Here is an 18,507-nt window from a genome sequence, read left to right on the forward strand (position 1 = left end):
AGGGGAGTTTGCTGAGCACCGTGGGCAGAAAGCTGGCAGGAGGGGAGAAGAGTGATCACAGGCCAAAGGAACGTTGGCCGTGGCTGGGACAAGACAGGACAGGATGGAAGCCAGCCCCATGGCACAAGGTCGGCTCCAGACCACACAGGCGCTGCGGGCACAAGGGGCACAGAGAAAGGGAGCTGGGATGGAGGGACAGCCCACGCTGGGGGCGAGGGGAAGCCCCCGCCGTAGCATTGGCCCTACTCACCGATCAGGGGCACCACCAGGATGAACTTCCTGCAGTTCAGCAGCGTTATCAAGCTGCTGAGGTGGTCGATGAAACCGTTGGTGTCCGGGACCAGGAAGACAGGTCTGATCTCCAGCTCCATCTGCCTCATTTGACTCTGGTCTTTCAGCACAGCCTGGAGGAGAAGGACACATGATGAGTGAGTAGCACGTCAGTCCTACGACCTGCGGACCCTAAGAGCAGAAGCTAAGCCTGGCTGGCATGCACGCCTCACCCAGCAAGGGCATCGTGTGAAGGAGACTGGCAAGAGGCTGCATCCATCCCACCTGCACACCTCAAACACCAACTCTTGGACCTCCGTAGCACATGTGAGTGGGATGGCAGAAGCCTCCAAGACAGCACTCTCCTAGGAAGACAGCCCAGTTCAGGCACCGGGGGGTACCGGGACCAGCCTTGAAAATGAAGGTGTTTTGGGAATTGTCCCATTTGTGGGAGTGGCAGATGCCAGGACTATCTGAACCGGTGCCAAGAGACTGAGGCTGATAGAGAACAGCAGGGAGAAAGGGGCGCTGGAGGATGGGGGTTCTGGGGCTCCACATGGAAACAGCTTAAGGTGACAAGAGCCAAAACAAACTGGTTTGGGACACACAAGCCCTGCCAACAGCATCCCAACACAGGAACCCTGAGCAGGCAGCCAGAAGGGAGGTCTGTGGGGCAGGGATGCTTGGCTGAGTACCTCACTGGCTGTCCCACCAGCTCCTACATATGCCTTGCCTTTTCCGACTCCATCCAGCTGGGAAACCAGGTGGGTTCCAGCCCTGAAAACACACAGCGCTGTCCTTGGCTGATGCCTTTGCACTCACCGGAGACCAGAGGTGCTCACCCTCACATGGGGGGGTCTTCTGGGTCTCCCTAGCAACCCTCTGGGGCTGCACCTGGACGTCTGGACAATGCCAATTGCCCAAATGGGACCCAAGAGCTCACATATTACTTCAACGCTATCGAAGGACTTGGGCTCTTTAGTAAGTCACAGGCTTAAAAAACTCAGGATGCTATTCTAGTGCTTCCTCTGCTTAAAAATAGCTTCCCTGGACTTGCTGATGTTTGTTGCCTCTAATAGGAACCGGTCACCCACGGAGCACAGCAGCACTGTGGAACACATCCACCATGCAAACCCTTGTGAGACTGGGCTTGCACCCACAAGATGTGCCCTGGGGACGTGAAGCAACTCTGGATCCTGTTCTGCCCAACATTACAGTGAACTCCCCTTGCCCAGGGTGAGGATCTGAACCCTCCCGCAGTCATGCCAAAGCCTCGGAGGCGCCCTGGAACGACAAGCTGCACGGGCCAGCAGTGGCCATGGAAAGAAGTGGTTTTTAATCCATTTCCAAGTGTTGTCATCTGGCTTTAAATCAAGGCGGCTTGATGCTGCCACCTCCCACAAGTATCTCCAGGCCAGGCAGCAACCATAACCTCACCACGTGTCTCCCACCCTCCTTCTGGCAGCGCAGGGCCTGGGGCCACAGCTCCCATCGACTCCGAGGGGCAATGGGCAGAGCGGGGAGCGTGCCAGGTTCTGCCTGCTGCGTGGGGATACGCCACCCACATCGCACAGGGGCAGCTGCGATGGCACCAATGTCCCCATACAGATGTTGCCATGGGCAGCCACACGCCACATGCCTGCCTGCGCCCTGCCTTCACCCAGGGAGGTGCTGGCACTTCCCGGTGGCACGAGAAGAGCTGCAGCTGGGGACAAGCTGAAGTCACCTCCAGCATGGTGCTGCCGCTGCCTGCTTGCTGTAAGGAGAGCAGCAGGTGGGGTCCCTCCCCAGGGTTTTGGGGTGCAGGAGGAGACACTTGTCCCTGGGAGGATGACAAGCTCAGCCCCTGCTTAGCTCCACCTGCCATGGAGAGACAGAGGAGGGCCCGGCTGACCAAGGCAGAGACCCAGAGCAAAGCACCATGTCCTCTGAACAGCGGCCAAAGAGGCTGATGGACCTGAACCAGCAGGAAGGGGATGAAGAAACCATGTGGCCTCTGATGGGCGACGACAGACCCCTGCCTGCACCCCAGTACGGCTCCCTGACCCTGGGGCTCGCCCTGGCCGGCGAGAGCAATCTCAGGAGCACGGCGTGAGCATGAGGCTCACCTACCCCTCCAGCCAGGGGCACGGGGGTGACGGCGGCAGGGGGCAGTACCCTCGTGTGTGGCATTTGCCCCAGCAGCTTTTGCAGCCTGTACCCAGCCAATTCCTGGCAGCGGTGAGCAACGCCTGTGCCGGCCGTCACGTCCCATTCCGCTCGCCGGGCCGCCCGGTGAGAGAAGGACACAGGATGCGCCGGGAGTGAAAGAGCGAGGTCGGCGGGGAGCGTGCCAAGTCCCCGCGCACAGCTCCGGGCCGCTCGGGGAGCCAGAGGGAAACTCGCCTTTGCAGAGTTCAGAGGCCGGCAGCGAGATTTATTTTTGTTTGTGTGAGTAAAAGGCTGCAGAAGCCTCCGGCCAAGGGGTTTTGGGGGAGAGAGGAGTGGCCTGTGATTCATGCGGAGGCTGGCTGGCCCCTCGCCAGAGATGAAAGGGAGCCCATGTGCGGGGAACCGGGAGGCGAGTGCGGTGTTAACCCTTCTGCCGGTGCGTGGGGCACGGTCCTGTGGGGAGGACCGAGAGCGTGGGGGATGCGGATTGGGATGCCCACATCTGGGGCCTGGCTTCTGTGCCACCACCACGGCCAGGAACGAGCTGCTGGTCCCGCTGTGCCTCAGTTTCCCCAATGTGAGGACCGGGAGACGGTGGCCCACGTGCCCTGGAGTCTGAAGAAGACCCTGGGGAGAGCGGCGCGGTTCAAACTGCAGAGGTACAGCCTCAATGGCCCAGGTGCTTTAGGATGGCCACATTTTAGCCTTGTCTTATTGGGGTTAAACACACTGCATGGCTTGGTGGCACTGCTGGAGGTGGCAGGGGACCTCTGAGGCCGGGGGGGTCCCTGCTCCCCCCAGGGCCAGGCAGCCTCCCCTCTCCTGCCTCCTGCACCCGCACACTGCAGCCATCAGAGCTGCTTCCACCTGCAGCCCTCTGTCTGTCCTGCTGCTCTGGCCAGGGGGGCTTCTCCCTGGAGCTGGGGCATCTCCCAGGAGCTGCAGCTTCTCCCTGGAGCTGGGGCTTCTCCCTGGAGCTGGGGCTTCTCCCAGGAGCTGGGGCTTCTCCCTGGAGCTGGGGCTTGTCCCAGGAGCTGGGGCTTGTCCCAGGAGCTGGGGCTTCTCCCTGGAGCTGGGGCTTGTCCCAGGAGCTGGGGCTTCTCCCTGGAGCTGGGGCTTCTCCCTGGAGCTGGGGCTTCTCCCAGGAGCTGGGGCCTCTCCCTGGAGCTGGGGCCTCTCCCTGGAGCTGGGGCTTCTCCCAGGAGCTGGGGCTTCCTGGAGCTGGGCCGGAGCCGGAGGTGGCTCCCCCGGCTGCCCCAGCTGGTGGCAGCACTGAGAGCAGACACTCCTGCACACACGGTCCCCAATTCCCAGCTCATCCATCAGCTGGGATCACCTGGGGGATTCCTCGGAAGCCGATGTCCGGCTGAGGGCTTCCAGTGGGCACAGGGGACCAGTGCCCCCAGAGCCAGCCCAGCCGGTGGTACCTTCTGCGGAGTGCCAGGGGGGACACCTGAGGGTCCCACCACAAGCACAGGACAGGAGGACGCTCCGCATGGACCCCTGGGGCTCCGCACACGGACCCCAGGGCTCCTCTGCCCCTGGTGCTGGGCTAGCAGAGAGGCCTGGAGCCGAAGCTCAGCAGAGGTGAGTGCCCCACTGCTTTCGGGATGGGTCACATGGGGTCACACCTCTCTGCCAGGACGGATGGGCCGTCACCATCCTGCCACCACTTCTGCTGCCCTGACCCGCTCTCCAACCGCGGGGACACCCGGCGCCGCTGCCCCTTCCAGCCCCGCGTGCTCCGCGGGAATCGGAGGCGGATTTTCCAGGGCTGAGAACAATGCCTCTGTAGTCTCCTGCTCGAGGGCTTCCTCCTCCCAAGGCTCGTCTTCCTCAGGAGTAAACGTGCCCCGTGCCTGGTAGCAAAGCGGGGCCGCCGCCGTGGCGGAGCCGCCGTGGGTGGGTGTGCATCTTCCGCAGCCAGCAGGCACCCGCTCCCAGGCAGGTGCGTGTCGGCGCGTGTGCACCCGCGGCATTGTTCCTGCGCGCCGAGGAGAGCGTGAATGGGATACGGCTATATTTAGCCACTTACTCACACTACCGCCACAAAGGAGCGGCTGCATCTTAAGGGGGCGGCCGTTCCGTGGGCTCAGAAGGGACAGGAGAGCGGCTATTTTGGGAAGACATGTCATAATTGGCCGCCCCGGTTAAGCTGCTTCTGTAATGCTGAGCAAAACAATAGCAGCATCCAGAGGAAGAGCCTGTTATGTTTCAGGTGGGATGTTTTCAACCGGTCAGGAAACCCGACCGCTCCCAGCGCACAGCAGCGGCACAAAGGACAGGGGACGCCGAACAGCATGGACCAAGGGCCTGGCCAAGCAGCGGGGGTGGCTGGGAGCAGGCGGCAGGACCCGGGGCCGGCAGGGGACAGCTTTGCCCAAGAACGCTGCCGGCCCCGGCAGTGCCACTGATGCCTCCCCTTGTCCACCTGCCTGCCTGGCCTCTCATCTCTCCAAATACCTGGACAGCACCCAGGTACGTGCCTGGTCTTTCACCTCGCCCCAATGCATCGCTGCTGTCACCAGGCTGCGACATGGGGCTGGCAGGCGGTTCTGTCCCCATCTGGGCAAGTGGTGAGGGCAGCGGCAGGCTGGCAGTGGAGCCAGGGAGCAGCAGCCAACTCGTAAGCCAGGGCCAGGCAGCAAAGGGCTGCCTCCAAGCAACCAGGGCTGCCCAGGGAGATGAGACTATGACCTATCCCTGCTCTGGCCTATCTCTTACCCCCTCCCCAGAGTGAAAGTTTTGGGGTCCAAGCTCGTGAATGGAGCTGAGCGCTCCTCTTCCCTCTACAGCTGGTGCTGGCCAAGGGCCACCCCTGTTTGCCATTTACCCTGCCTGGACCTGGGCTCCCCCAGCAGCTGGAGCCACAGTCCCGCACACCCCCGGCCAGGGCAGGGTCTGAAGGAGCACAGTAAAGCCCAAACCTCCTCCCGGAGGTGTAAATGTGACCCCGGCACGGGAGCTGCAGCGGGGACCCGCAGCCAGGCGATGCCAGGCAGGTAAGCAGCAGCAGTGAACCTGGGACAAGTGCTGGGTGGATGATCTCCATTAGCAGCAGAGCTGGGCTGTGAGAGATGGATGGGGAGGATGCCAAAGGCAAGGATAGGGCAAGAAAACCTGCCGGGGAGAAGGCAGTGCATTTAGCTGCAAGAAGCGCCCGCCACGCTGTAAGTTGCAGGTGAGGCTGTGACACAACACTCCCCTTGGGTGCAAAAAGAAAATGGATGGCCAAGAGATGAGGGCTTTGCCCCACACTGTGTCCCTGCACACACCAGCCCAGATTCTACAGTAGGCAGCCACAGCACCTGGGCTCTCTGGACCCGAGTCCCCACCCCGTGCACATGGCCGTGCACAGAGAGCTGAGGCTCTCAGCTGTGCTGAGACAGGAGTCGCGTCTGCTGGACTCGGATGAATATGTGGAGCTGTGGCTTGTCCCCAGGACAGTGAAAGGGGGACTCAGAGAGCAGCTGATGCGTGAACTCCCTAGGTGAGCGGCGAACGAGAGAAACAGGATGTAACAGGGAATGCAGAAGGTTCCCAGGTCCCAGGAAACACAAAATCTTATGGGATGATCAGGAAGGTTAAGGATCACAGGCCAAGAGTGGGAAAGCGGAGGCGGTGGATGCTGAGCTGGCTCTGACCTGGCCTCCCCAGGCAGCACTTTCCACCTGAGCTCCTCCGCCTCTCCAGCTCCGGCTGCGTGGTCACTACCAGGGCAGGGAGAGGACCGGGGCAAGCACACGTGTTCTGCTCCGGGCTGTTCCCAGCTAGCTATGGACTGGATGACTTTACCGAAGCCCCAAGGACTTCTCCTCCACCCTGCGCCTTCAGACTCCAACTGCACCTCAGCTCTCAGCTGTGCAGCCCCTGAAGCTGCCCACACCCTCGTTCTGACCTCTCTCTGCCTGCGAGCATCAGCCCCAGCACGGCTGGGGAGGAAGGGAGGAGCACACCAGGGGGAGAAAGCCCCTGACAGCATCAGGCAGCCCCCACTCTCCCCGCAGAATGGGCAGCGGCCATCCCGGGGGGCCCTGCTGCAGCTGGGCTAGTCGCCGGGGCCGGGATCTGCTGCGCGCTGCCCTCCCTGAACATGTGCAGTTCCTGTTTGCTGTGTCTGTACAAGGCAGTGGGAAGTGGGGAATTTACTTACACCTCCCGCTTAACAACCCTGGGAGGCTGGAAGGCTTCAGGCCGCTTTAATTTACAGCCCATCTCTCCAATCTCTCACTCGTTCGCTGCTGCTTTCTTCCTCCTCGTATTAATGCGACCCAGGTACCTGCCAACAATAATGGACTCGCTTGCGGGGGCGGCCCCTCCCTCCCGGCACAACTTCTACCTTCGCCTTGATATGAATTGCTCCGAATTCAAATGAAAAAGAAAAAAGGCAAAAATCTGAAAGGTTGGGGTGGGTTTGGAAAAGCGAAGCGCAGTGGTTCTGGGCCCGGCGCCAGTAGCCGGAGGGTACACATGTGCACGCTCTCCCAGTAGGGCCTTCAGCAGCCCTGTTTTACAACCACCTCGGCACACACTGCAGAGTTCACGCATATGGCCAGACAGATGTGTCTGGCTTACGTTCAAGGCTGGAAAATGAAGAATTATGGAAGTGAAGGGCCCTGGGCATTAGAGAGGGCGGAGGTGAGGGGGAGGGGAGCCAGGGAGAATTTTTCCTCTGCTGAGAAATCCTCATCTGGGCTGAGAGGCTGGAGGAAGAGGGGTTGCGAGCAACAAGGCAGCCAACAGCCATGCATGTAAGATTGCTCTTAAAGCAACAGTGTGCATCGCCAGGCGTCTGCTCCCAGTCCAACCAGCTTAGTTCATCTGCTCCCACTGGGGAACATGCTCAGATCAGGCCAAGGCCATGCCAGGATCACCTGTATCCCGTCTGTTTGTCCCCATAATGATGGCAATGCTTTGCAAGTGGCACTCTGGCTGCAGCAGCCGTTTGCAGACTATTTTTCCTGCCGCTGGCTCCTGCTTGAACTCTGCTGTTCATGTCCCACCCTCTCCCCCGTCTGCCTGTGCCCCGCTGTGCAGGAAAGGCGATTTCTCGCCGAACCTCACTGCCACGGAGCCTCTGCCCTGGGTGGGAGACAGCTCGCTGCCTGGCACACGTCACACTACAGCCATCAGCTGAAGCACTCCCCTGCCAGGACTCCTGGGTGTGCTGGCAGCTCCGCGGAGAAGCTGTGTCTGGCTTCACGAGGGTCCCAGGAGCCCCTGAAACATTAATCTCAGGGCCTGGGAGGGCAGATCTTACCCTGGGTGGGACAGCAATACCGATTTGGCCTTTCCAAAGGGCCAAAGCTAAGCTTGCTGCTGGGTTTCATGGAGGCAGCACAGGGCACCTACACCCAGGAAGCACAGGGTGCTCCGGCACATCCCAAGAGGCCACTGGTCCTGAAGCATGGCAGGGAAGCAGCTGCGCACCACTGGCACCATGAGGCAGGATCAGCCCATGTACCAAAGCAAAGCAGCTCCTCAGCCAACTTGGGCACTGCAGTCGCACAGAGCGTCCTACCTGAATCTTGTCTTGACGACGCTGCTGCTCAGCTACTTTCCTGGCCAGGGCTTGCTTCTTGGCTCTCAGCTCCTTGATGTCCATCTCTCCTCCACTGCCTTCAGCCTCAGAATCATCTTCATATGCTTCAATCCTCACATCGTCTTCCTTCTTCCGAGAAAATGCAGAAAGACAAAAAAAACCAGGAGAGAAGCATTGTAAGGGATGCTGGTGACAGGGACCATGCTTGTTCTGCCCTCCCCCCTTCCAGCAGACAAACCCCTGCCAGCCATGGTCTACCACCACTTGCTGATGGGCAACTGACTACTTCTAAACATCCAAAAGAAGCAAACAAAATAAATAAATAGTAAACATCCAGGAAATGACAAGGTGAGACAGGAGGTAACGGTGCAGGGAAGGCAGCGACCAGGCAGGGCAGGGGCAGCCCTGCATAAAGCTCTCTTCTAAAATCAAACCCTCTTCCTCACCTTGGGAAACTCTTCCCACAGCCTTGGGTGAGTCACTGATATTTTATAGGCTTCAGTTCTGTAAAACTATTGGCATTTTCCTGTCTCTCAGCTTTGCTTGGCTGTTTAGGCTGCACAATCCTTGGAGCAAATGCTGCTTCTCCCCACCTGCCTGCACTGGGGCTGTACAACGCTGCTCTAACCCTGCTGCCTCAGCTGAGGCTAGGCACACGAGCTGATCTTCTGGTCAAGAAACCTGGATCCATGAACCCAGGAGACCAAAGAGCCTGTTCCCCTTCTCCGTTTTGATCTCTGAATAGGCCAGAGATATTCCTGCACCCACCCCAAAACTTCCAGGTGGGCTGGAACAGATGTTTTAGGAGGAGACACTCAATCTTGACTTTAAAGCTCCACATGATGGAGAATCCACTGCTTCTTGAGGTCAGTCATTTCAATGGTTAATTACTTCCTCTGTTAACATTCACATCCTACTTCTAGTCTGCCTTTGCCATGCTCCTGCTGGCAGGAACCTTGTCTTTGCTGAACTGAAGTGTCCCTGGTTCTCCAACCTCCTGCTTGCATAGGCGCTTTTGGACCATGTTGCATCTTCACCCTCTCCTAGAGACCCTTCCCTGGGTCTCTCCCCCAGAAGATCTGCAGACCCTTGAACTGGAGAGGCCAGAATGAGCCACGCTGTTCCCACCCCAGGCGAAGGCTGCGCTGCCCTTTCCCTATGCACCCAAACCCCTGGGACACAGGAGAGGGCAGGAGGTGATGGCCGGTATGCAACTGAGCATCAGCCACAACCCAGTTCCACCCCAGCTTCGCTGCTCTCCCCAGTGGCTCCCTGCCCAAAGGAGGGACCACAAGTCCCTGTTCCTCAGCAAGTGCCCACCAGCAGCTGCCGGCACAGCCGTGCTGCCCGGGGGCTCAGCTCCGCCACTGCTGCTGACACCCCCCTTGCCTTGCCCAGCCCCTCTTGCTCCCCAGTGGAGTGACCACAGGCTTTCCCCAGCCCTGCCATTACCCATCTCCCCTTCTCTGTGCAAAAGCCAAGGGTTGTGATGGGGCTGGGAAATGTTCCCAGGTGGCAACCAAGCAGAAAAACCTGCTCTGAGCTCTCAGAGTGCTGCAGGGGATGGATCCCGCACAAAAGGATTCCCCAGAGGGATATGAGCACTGCTATGCTCACTGCCCTGTGCAGGCTGCCACAACACGTGTCAGCAGGAGGGACTCGGGCAGGAGCTCACAGTCTTAATTTAAAACAATTCCAGCACTGCACAGTCACATTCTCAATCAATTCACCCAGCCGGCACACCCGCCTGGCCACAGAACCACGTCCTCTTCTCTCCTTGTGACTTTTAGCCATGGGAAGGAGGAAGACGGAGCCCTTGGGCTTACTTCCCTTTGCCGGGACAGCCTGGACCACAGGGGATGGGAAGATGCTGCCAAAGGGACAGCGTCGCGCAAGGGCTTCAGGGAAAAGTGTGTGTCAGATGCTGATCTGCTGCGGTGGGTCGGGATCTGCTTGCCCAGGCTGATGGTGGTCATGCTGGTCAGCTGGAAGCTTCCCTGCGATCACAGACCAAGGAGGAAGCTCCCGGGTTGTGCAATGAGATCACGCAGAGGTTCCCACAGCCAAGCAGACTATGGGGAAGGGCAAGAAGGAGCTACCCTCCATTATCATGTTTGTTCATAGCAAAAATCGGAGGGACTGACTCAACAAAGGCAGTGCTCTGCAGAACAGGACTCTCCCCATCTTTATACTGGATAGAACCTGAAGATGCCCCCATATCACACGCTTTTGGCGGTATTAGCTTGAAAAGCCTCCTGCGTCTTCTCCAGAAGAAAAGTGTCCAGGTCTCCCACCTTACAGACACATCTCTTGCTGCCTGGGGTTTTGTTCTGAGCCCCAGTGCAAAAAAATCATCTAAAATCTGTCCCCTGCTCGGCCAGAGATGGCTGCTGGGACAAGGAGGGTGCTGAGCACATTCTTGCTCTGGGCTCCCCTGGCTGTCAGCTCCCTGGGGCGCAGGGGGCCACAGGCAAGGTGCTATCCCCTGCACGGTGCTCTGCAGCGCCTGGCCCTGGCGCAGGGAGGGGACCCGGAGCGAGCCTGGGCAGTGCTGGGCCACCCAGCTCCCTGCTCCAACACCTCTACCCCTCTCTCCTGTTTCCCTGGCCTTTCCAACTGCAAGATTAAACAGAAGAAAAGAGTCAACCTGCAGAGCGGCTGGCAGGGCCCTTAAACACACACACGGAGCCTGGAGTGAAGCAAGGCCTACAGGAACAAGCAAGGGCAGAAAAACAAGAGTTGAATTCCTTAATCACATCAGGATGTGAGAGGCAGGGGAGGGACGGGGCGCCAATGTCAGCTCTTCCTGTACGTGTGCTGGAGGCTGGAGCTCAGGCCTCCGCCGCAACGAGCTCCACGGCTATAAACTTGATCCTGAAGCTGAACCCTGACACCCCCTCGCCCACCTCCTCTCCCGGGGCTGCGGCGCTGCACGTTATTAAAGCTCCCCCCGCTTCGGGTATGAAAAAGCAGCATCTGGAACTCATAGCAGCGCGCAAGATAGAGGCACGCGGGTTGGACTGGCAGGAAAGGGCATGAGCGAAGTACACTCGGGAGACAAGGGCTGTGCACCATTTGCCACCCCCCCGCCTCCCCCCATAAAATGCACACGCAGCTACGCTGGCTATAAATAGCAGGAGCTGCAGGGCAGGCAGAGGCTGGGCCCCACAGGGGTGATTCTTCCTTCACCGAGGCGCGCTCTTCCCGCACGGTACCTGATCTTCCAGTTGTTTTCCCTCTTGGCTTCCCATTTCCTTTCCCATGGCGTCTGGGACGGGTGCCACTGACACATATTTTCCACCCTTGAATGCCAGCAAAGGCTCTTCTTGTCCACAAAGGGCTTCCAGGAAATACTTCAGAACTGTGACCCTCTTGCAGTCAGCTGCAATAACCTACAGGGTGAGGACGAGGGGGTTGGGGAGAGGGAAAGGAAAACAAAGTCAGTGCAAAGGGGAGGCAGATGGGCAATGGCCAGGGGGAAGCATTTGGGGATAGAAGGTCCAGTGGGATGCAGGCAACACTGCACAGCACCACCGGGATGTGCAGGGTGCCCCTCTTCTTCTAAACAGGGATGGAAGGCGTTTGCCCATGCCTCGTAGCTCACCGTCCCCAAGGAAAAGGAGGCAGATGAAGTCAGGACGCCTAGCGCTAATCTGTGTCCTGTCCTGCCTCATCTGTGCACTCCAGGGCCGTGGGGCTGCTGGAGGGCAGCCAGCCCCACCGAATGGGGGAAAATCCTGCTGAAGCATGAGATGAATGATGTGGCCTATTCTTACTGTTTCGTTTTGGCTCCATCGCCAGATTCCCCCCCAGCAAAAGCTGGGGAGGGATGCAGGTGCGAGAGCGGGCGGGTGGGGGTATTTGAGAAAAGCTGAGCCCCTCCCCATCTCCAGCCCAACCCCATCCCGTGGGCCCATCTCACGGACCAACTGGGGAGCCCCGTCAGGGAGGCTGGGACAGATCTGGCCAGAAGGAAACGCAATAGCTTGGGTAATTATCCAATTTATGAGGCTTTCAAATGGAGTTTCCAGAGCCCGGGAGCCCAGTGCCTCCACGGCACAGCCTCTGCCGGCACCTCTGCCACAAGTGACCTCGTCCCCTTGCAGCAGGGCTCTGCACCTGCAGAGCTCTCCCCTAGTGCTTCCTGCTGACTGGTGTCACCCCTGGGGAGCCGCGGATTTATAGGGAGAAAGTCAGCAAACAGGGGCTAAAAGTGCTGCACACTGTGGAGACAAAGTCCATGTCGATGCCCAAGTTCCTGCTGCTCCCCCAACCCCCTCCCAGTTTTGCTCAGCTCATACACAGCAAAGCAGCCTCAGAGATCCCCATCCCCAGAGGGTCCCCACAGGCTGCCAGGACCGGGATCCCAAAGCCGAGGAGAGGGCCAGACCCCACACAGGTGACTCAACCAGGTGCCTCGCAGCCGGGGCTGCTGCCTGCTCTCCCCCTGCCCGCTCACGCTGTGTGGTACCGATGTCACATGCTCCAACCCCGGCTTAGGCTCGTCACCCTGCCATGCCGGTGGCGGTGCGTGACCTGGATGGGGCTGTGCCGCAGCCAGAGGAGGGTTGGCAGCGGCATGTGGCCCCACTGCACCAGGCTGCCGTGAGAGGAAACTTCTGCTCTTCCACAACGCTGCCAGTTTCCTCTCTGCGGGCTAATTTTAACCACCGTGTCGCTGCAGTGCGTGTCAAAAACCTGACCCTCCTCTGACCTCCAACCTCCCACCCCGGCTACTGCCTGAGCGAGGCACCCTCATGCACCAGCAGCCGGGGCCACCTTCGTTTGAAGCTGCCCCCCGGGATGCTGTGCCCCCCCCCCGTACCTGCACTGACAGGCGGAGGGGGAGGAGAAGCCCCTTCCTCCCGGCGGGAGGCAGTCGCCACTGCGGAGAGGTGGTGCGAGCAGGGTGATTGCAAGAATGTAGTATTTCAGGGAGCAAGGGACCCGTAACCACTAATTCTGCTCCTAAAAACATGTCCTACGGGACAGACGTGAGCAATGAACAAGGTGACACAGGCTCAGCAGGCTGGGCTGCTGAGGACCCTCCTTCCCGGGACAGCCCTTTGCTGCTTGGGACATCCAGCCAGGAGCAATCCCGGCAAGTGTCACCACAGGAACATTTCCATCCTCCTGGCTCTCCTTTAGGAATGATTCTGCACAGGGGAAAGTCAGAAGGAAACAGAACAAGAGCAAAGCAGGAATGACTGTCATGGGAAACATCTCTCCTGAGAGCTCTGGGCTGCAGCGGCCCCGGGGGAAGTGGTGGAAACCTCACCTCACCGCCTGCTTCATCCCCAGCTCGACGGGCTAACGCTGCGGAGACCTGGCCTGACTCACCCGGGGTGACTCAAACCCAGGGATTTTCCAGTCCTGGTATCTGCAGTTCCCTTGTGCCAGGGCTGCTGGGTGAGTGAAGCCCCTGCCACTGCCAGCACAGCTTGCGGGGATGTGCCTGTGACAGCACCAGGGGCTGAACCCTGCTGCCAGCCACATGCCGTGGGATGCCAGGACGTGGCGGGCAGCAGGAGCATCGGGGAAGGGGATGCAGGTGGGGCAGAGATGGGCACCCCATCCTGACACCACTCCTAAGGGTTTTCTCAAGACATCTCTAGAAATAAAAGCCATTGCATCTAGCTTAGAACCCATGAGGTTTTCATGTATACATGAAGGGCTGAGCGCTGACACAGCTGCAGTGCAGCCATCTCTGCACAGCAAAAGCTTAAATCTCCCTGTCAGAGCCTCCTGGATTGGGAATGATCAGGAATATTGCAGAAGAGCTCCCTTCACCCATGGTTGGGGCTGGGGACAAGGGTAGATGGGTTTGATCCTTCCTCTCCTGAAGAAGAAACAAGTAGGAAACACCAGATTTACTGCCAAGCCAGCACAGCCCGATGGTTAAATTCAGCTCATCTGCTGGGGAGAAAAAAGCCCAACTGAAGACCCATGACATAATGCCACAGCAACTCGTTTCATGAACACATTTTTCCAGCCCACATGAATGAAAAACAGGGAAGGAGCAAATGCTCTGCACATCTCCGTCACGTGCAGCCCTGCTCGAGGAGGATGCGGCAGAGCCCCAGGCTGCCGGCAGCCAGGCTGGCCCCACTGCGGGGCAGCCCAGCCTCTGAGATGCTGGGAAAGAAGTGACCTGTGACTGGCACCCAGGTCTCTCTCGAACGGCAGAGCGGGACCTTGCGTGCTGCGGAGCAACCCGCTTTTGTCAGAAACTTCCTGTTTCAGAGTAGAAACGTGAGTGCCCGCGGCAGCGCCGGGATGCCCAGGGCAGCGGGGATGGCCACGAAGGTGCTGGCTGGCTCACATGGCTATTCCTTGCTGCCAGACTGGAGTGTGGCAAGGACACTGGGAACCATACCCACCCTTCCTGAAGGAATGGTCAAGTACAAAATGACACCGCGTTGATGTATGTGGTGATGCCGCAGCAGATACCCCCGGCCCTGGAGAGGAATATAGCTGCCCTGTGCGCCCTTCCCCCTCTGACCGTGCAGTGAGACAGCAGGAACCGAAAGCCTGGCTTCAACTCATCGTTGGGTATTAAAATAGGCCTGACACGCACACAGCCGCTCTCAAAGGAAAACTGAAACTGAGAATTGCTGAAGTGGTCTGGTGCCCCTGTCCGTGACCCGGGCTCAGTTCCCCAGAGGTGTGAGCGACCGAGGCATCACCGAGCCCCTTGCCACTGCGGTGCCTCTTGGGGACACGTGGCTGGGGACCAGGCACAGGGCAGAGGTAGCTTTGGTGGCAAGCGGCCCTGATTGCCAGCCTGATTTCATCAGGCCCGGGGAGGAGAGGTTTCTAATCTCCTGCTGCATCAGACAGGCTAACCACCAGCTCCCAGCACCAGCCACCCACCGGCGGGCTGGTGGCTGCTAGGGCACGCTGACGAAGCTCATTAGCGCTCTGACTGCTAATTCATGGGTCATACATTAACATACTGATCATTGAGTAACACACAGCAGGACACACATTAACACACACTAACTGCCTGCAGAGACCCACTGGGCTGCACATTAACTGTACCAGCTGTTGATTTTCAACACCACTACGCAGTGCCAGTGCCACCAGGACCCTGCGCGTGCCATCTCCTGCCAGTGGTGAGCAGCGTCCCCAGGTCTAACAAGGGTTTCCCAGATCTAATGAAGCTGATCCCCTCTATGGCCTTGGCTGTATTTCCCTCCCCCCTGCGAAAAAACATGCTGATGGGAAAAACTTCCCTGAGTGCTGTGTGCTGCTCTTTAACAAGAGGATGGCAGAAGACTCCCCCATGGGGTGGCCAGCACTTGGCCCAAAGGAGATGCAGCCTGGACGCCAGCACGCGTCCTCCAGGAGATTTAAGGGGAGAGAAGGGACTCACTCCGAGATCTGTGAGCGCTGTGCCCAGGGGGAACATGTGCACCTGGTGCTGGCAGGGTGACACCACCAGAAACCAGCCATGGTCTCGTTTTGGGTCAGAGACATGCCTGGAGCTGGGGGGACAGTCCCTCTGCCCCCTGCCCCAGCCTCACCAGCCCTGCTGCTCCGCACACGGCTCTCCCGCAGCTAAGCAAATCGCTGTCACACCCACTGCCGCCTTCAATCAACTTTTACAACTTGTTAATTTTACGCAGCGTCCTAAAGAGCAAATAACTGGGAGGCAGGAATGCAGACTCCTTCAGCTAGTCCAAAGAGCCTCTGGCAGCCAAGCCAGCTGGCCAGGGGAGCCCTGCTCGGCCGGGGGGACCTGCCACATCCCAGGGGGACGCGGTCCAGGGCAGGCTGCCCTGTGCCCCACAGCCTCCGGCAATGCCATGCTGCTGCCGGCGGTGTGTGAAAGGAGCCTGGCAGCCTCCCTCTCGGGAAAACCTTAGACCCCACAAGCAAACGGGAGACAGCGGCTTTGGGGAAGGGTTTGCTTGGAGGACAGGCTGCCACTGCCGGTTCTGCATTCCTGTGTGCGAGCGGGAGACACGAGCACATCCTGACAGCTGGATTCAGAAGGGGAAAAGGACACGAGAAGTTTGAGTCATAGCACGGAGAGATCCCATCCCAGATTCGGAGATGGGAAAGGGATAGGACTAGGACTCAGAGCCAAGCTCCAGCACAATCCAGTGTCGGGATAACACTGTTTTTGCCACATCAGTTTAAACATGGCTTAGCTGAAGTAGCTGAATGATGCTGAAACCAAGCGAGCCTCAAACAATCTAAACTACGCAGCGCCCACATGGCCCAGCTGAAATATTTGCACTGACCCTGCTAAAACCTCCATGCAGGCCATGGCTAAATGCCTCCCAGTGCCCTGTGCCACCTCCTCCCATCCCTGGGGAGCCAGCTCGGAGCGCAGAGGAAAGCACCCGTTTTGGTCTCATCCCTTCTGGGTTTTCATCTCATAAGCTCACACAAAAGCTGGGCTAGGTTTAACCCTGGGCTTATCACAGTCCAGCTTCTCTGGGCTCGTTCCCCAGCCAGGATGTGGCCCGAGGAACCCCTCACCCTGCCCAGCCCAAATACAGTTTGGAGGGGCTTGGCCACCTGGGTAGGGAGGACCGAAGTGTCCGTCACGGCTGGGCAGCAGCGCTCACAGCTGAATCACAACCCTGGTTTCCGCAGCTGAGGGCTGACTTCAGCCACAGCTTCTCTGAGAAACTTCTGATTTCAACTAATCCCACACACAGGCTCGACGGACACTGCTCCCACATGCCTGCAACTCTGCATGTGACCCGAGGGCAACTGTGGTTGCAACGGAGCCCAAACCAAGGCACCGTTGGCTCTGATGTACCTCGCTGCTGCCCTGGCTCTGCAGGACCCAGTGCCAGCGTTGGCAGTGCCTAGCACCAAGCAGAGAGCACTCATGGGGACAGGATCCACCACACCATGCTCCATCACAGCAGAGAGGTGCATCACCCAGGGAAGACAGAGGAGCTCAGAAGAACCACTCCAGTTGCTCTTCCCCACTGCCACTGCTGGAGTACCGCTTTCTCCGCAAAGCAGGGGCTCCCCAAAGGGAAAGCATAGGCATGTCCTAGCCAAACCTCTCTCCTAGCACCCCGAGTCTTGCAGAGGCACAGCTCCAGCCTCTGCACTAGGGCACATGGTCTCAGACAAGTCATCGGAGCAGATGTGCTTTTGGCCTGGCAACTGTCTCCATCTTTCCAACTTCAGCTACATAGCTCAGCCACAACTGGCTTTCAAACTGGAAAGCAGCATGGAAAGTGAGCCAACTGCCCACCATCACCAGGGCTGGCCAGGCTAAGACCAGCCGCGCTCATCCCACACAGTGATGTAGAGAAAATGCACAGGTGATAGAGGGGTGCACAGTGATAGATCTGAGCTGACTCATCCACGTGTTGCTGTCAGAGATCAGAAGAAGCCCTGAGCAGTCTGCACAGATTCCTACCATGAAAGTCTTCAAATTGCACCCAAGGCACTGGTACCTGTCACTGCTGGCAGCTGTAGGATGTGAAGGTGAGACCCAGCGACGTGGGGGAAGCTGTGAGCGATTCTGGGGCTTGGAGCCTGCTCCCAGCAAGCCCTCCCCAGAGGAGGGGATCCCTGGGCTGGCACACCGAGGGAGCAGCCCTCCCCAGAGCTGTCTGTCTGCCAGGGGCCAGTTCTCTCTCCCTGACTGGCACCTAGTGGCTGTGGGGCAGGAATACAGACTGAATTCTTTACCGACACTCCAAACTCCGTATGGAAACCCCACACTGCCACAGGTCCCAGCCTATGTCCCTGAAACCATCTGTGCTACGGCACAGCCTGGCACTGCCCTACAAAACATCTCACAGCTCCTCCAGACTCTCAGTGCAGCTCCTCTCAACTCTTCCCTCCCTTTGTGGTGGCTTACCACAGGGTTGGGGAAAGACCCCAAAACACATCTGAGGGTGCTGCAGGAACCTTTTGTGACTTGTGTGGAAGAACCAACACCAAAGTCACCTGAAGCAGATGCTCTGGATGGAAAGCCATCCTCCAGATCCCTCTCAAGCTCCTGTGCCCAGAAGGACCTCAAGCTCCAGCCCAGCCCAGGACCAACTGCTCCTCTGAAGCGTGAGGAGCTACACAGCCCAGAGAGGAAAGTTCCCAATGGTTTCTAAACCAAGCTTTTGGCTTTTGCTGATGCTTGGAAAGACTTGCCCTGATGTCTTATTCACCTGTCAAATGTGCTTTAAAAGAACCTTTTCATCAGTTCATCTCTCCAGTGAGCAGCAGCTGGCTCCAGGCTGTGTAAAACACCTTTTAGGCAGGAGGTGGGTGGTCAGCTTATTTCATTTTACCCCCGCTGTCCATTCCTACAGGGCAGCAGCAAAATGAGAGAAAAGTATGACTTTAGGCTGGGTGAGAAGTTCCAGAGAAGATGATGGGGTACAAGAGGTCTCCACAGAGGGATGGAGATGTTTCTTCTGGTTTGTGTGTGTGGCTCCTGCCTGGTTCTCATTGTGTCCTCAGGCATTGCTGCCAACAGCTACAGGCTTCCCACTGTAAAACGTTGGCTCCAATAAGACACTGCAGGAATTTCCACTGGAGAAAGCATTTGCTTCCACCCCTGGAGG

The 18,507-nt window shown here is 58.6% G+C and overlaps 1 protein-coding gene across 2 annotated transcripts in view; it reads right to left on the reverse strand.

Annotated features, from left to right (window-relative positions):
• SMG6 (SMG6 nonsense mediated mRNA decay factor) overlaps window positions 1-18,507 on the reverse strand; it is a 115,627-nt gene that overhangs the window by 7,627 nt on the left and 89,493 nt on the right. Inside the window, exons 14-16 of one of the 2 annotated variants that reach the window (XM_055717110.1) lie at window positions 11,179-11,355; window positions 7,943-8,089; window positions 251-404 (exon numbers count right to left, since the gene is read on the reverse strand). In XM_055717110.1, the coding sequence (XP_055573085.1) occupies window positions 251-404; window positions 7,943-8,089; window positions 11,179-11,355 (478 nt within the window). Of the gene's footprint in view, window positions 1-250; window positions 405-7,942; window positions 8,093-11,178; window positions 11,356-18,507 lie in introns of both variants that reach the window. The other variant, XM_055717100.1, reaches the window with a different exon arrangement.

The sequence above is a fragment of the Falco cherrug genome, chromosome 1 (genome assembly GCF_023634085.1).
Source record: "Falco cherrug isolate bFalChe1 chromosome 1, bFalChe1.pri, whole genome shotgun sequence".
Classification (NCBI taxonomy): Eukaryota; Metazoa; Chordata; class Aves; order Falconiformes; family Falconidae; genus Falco; species Falco cherrug.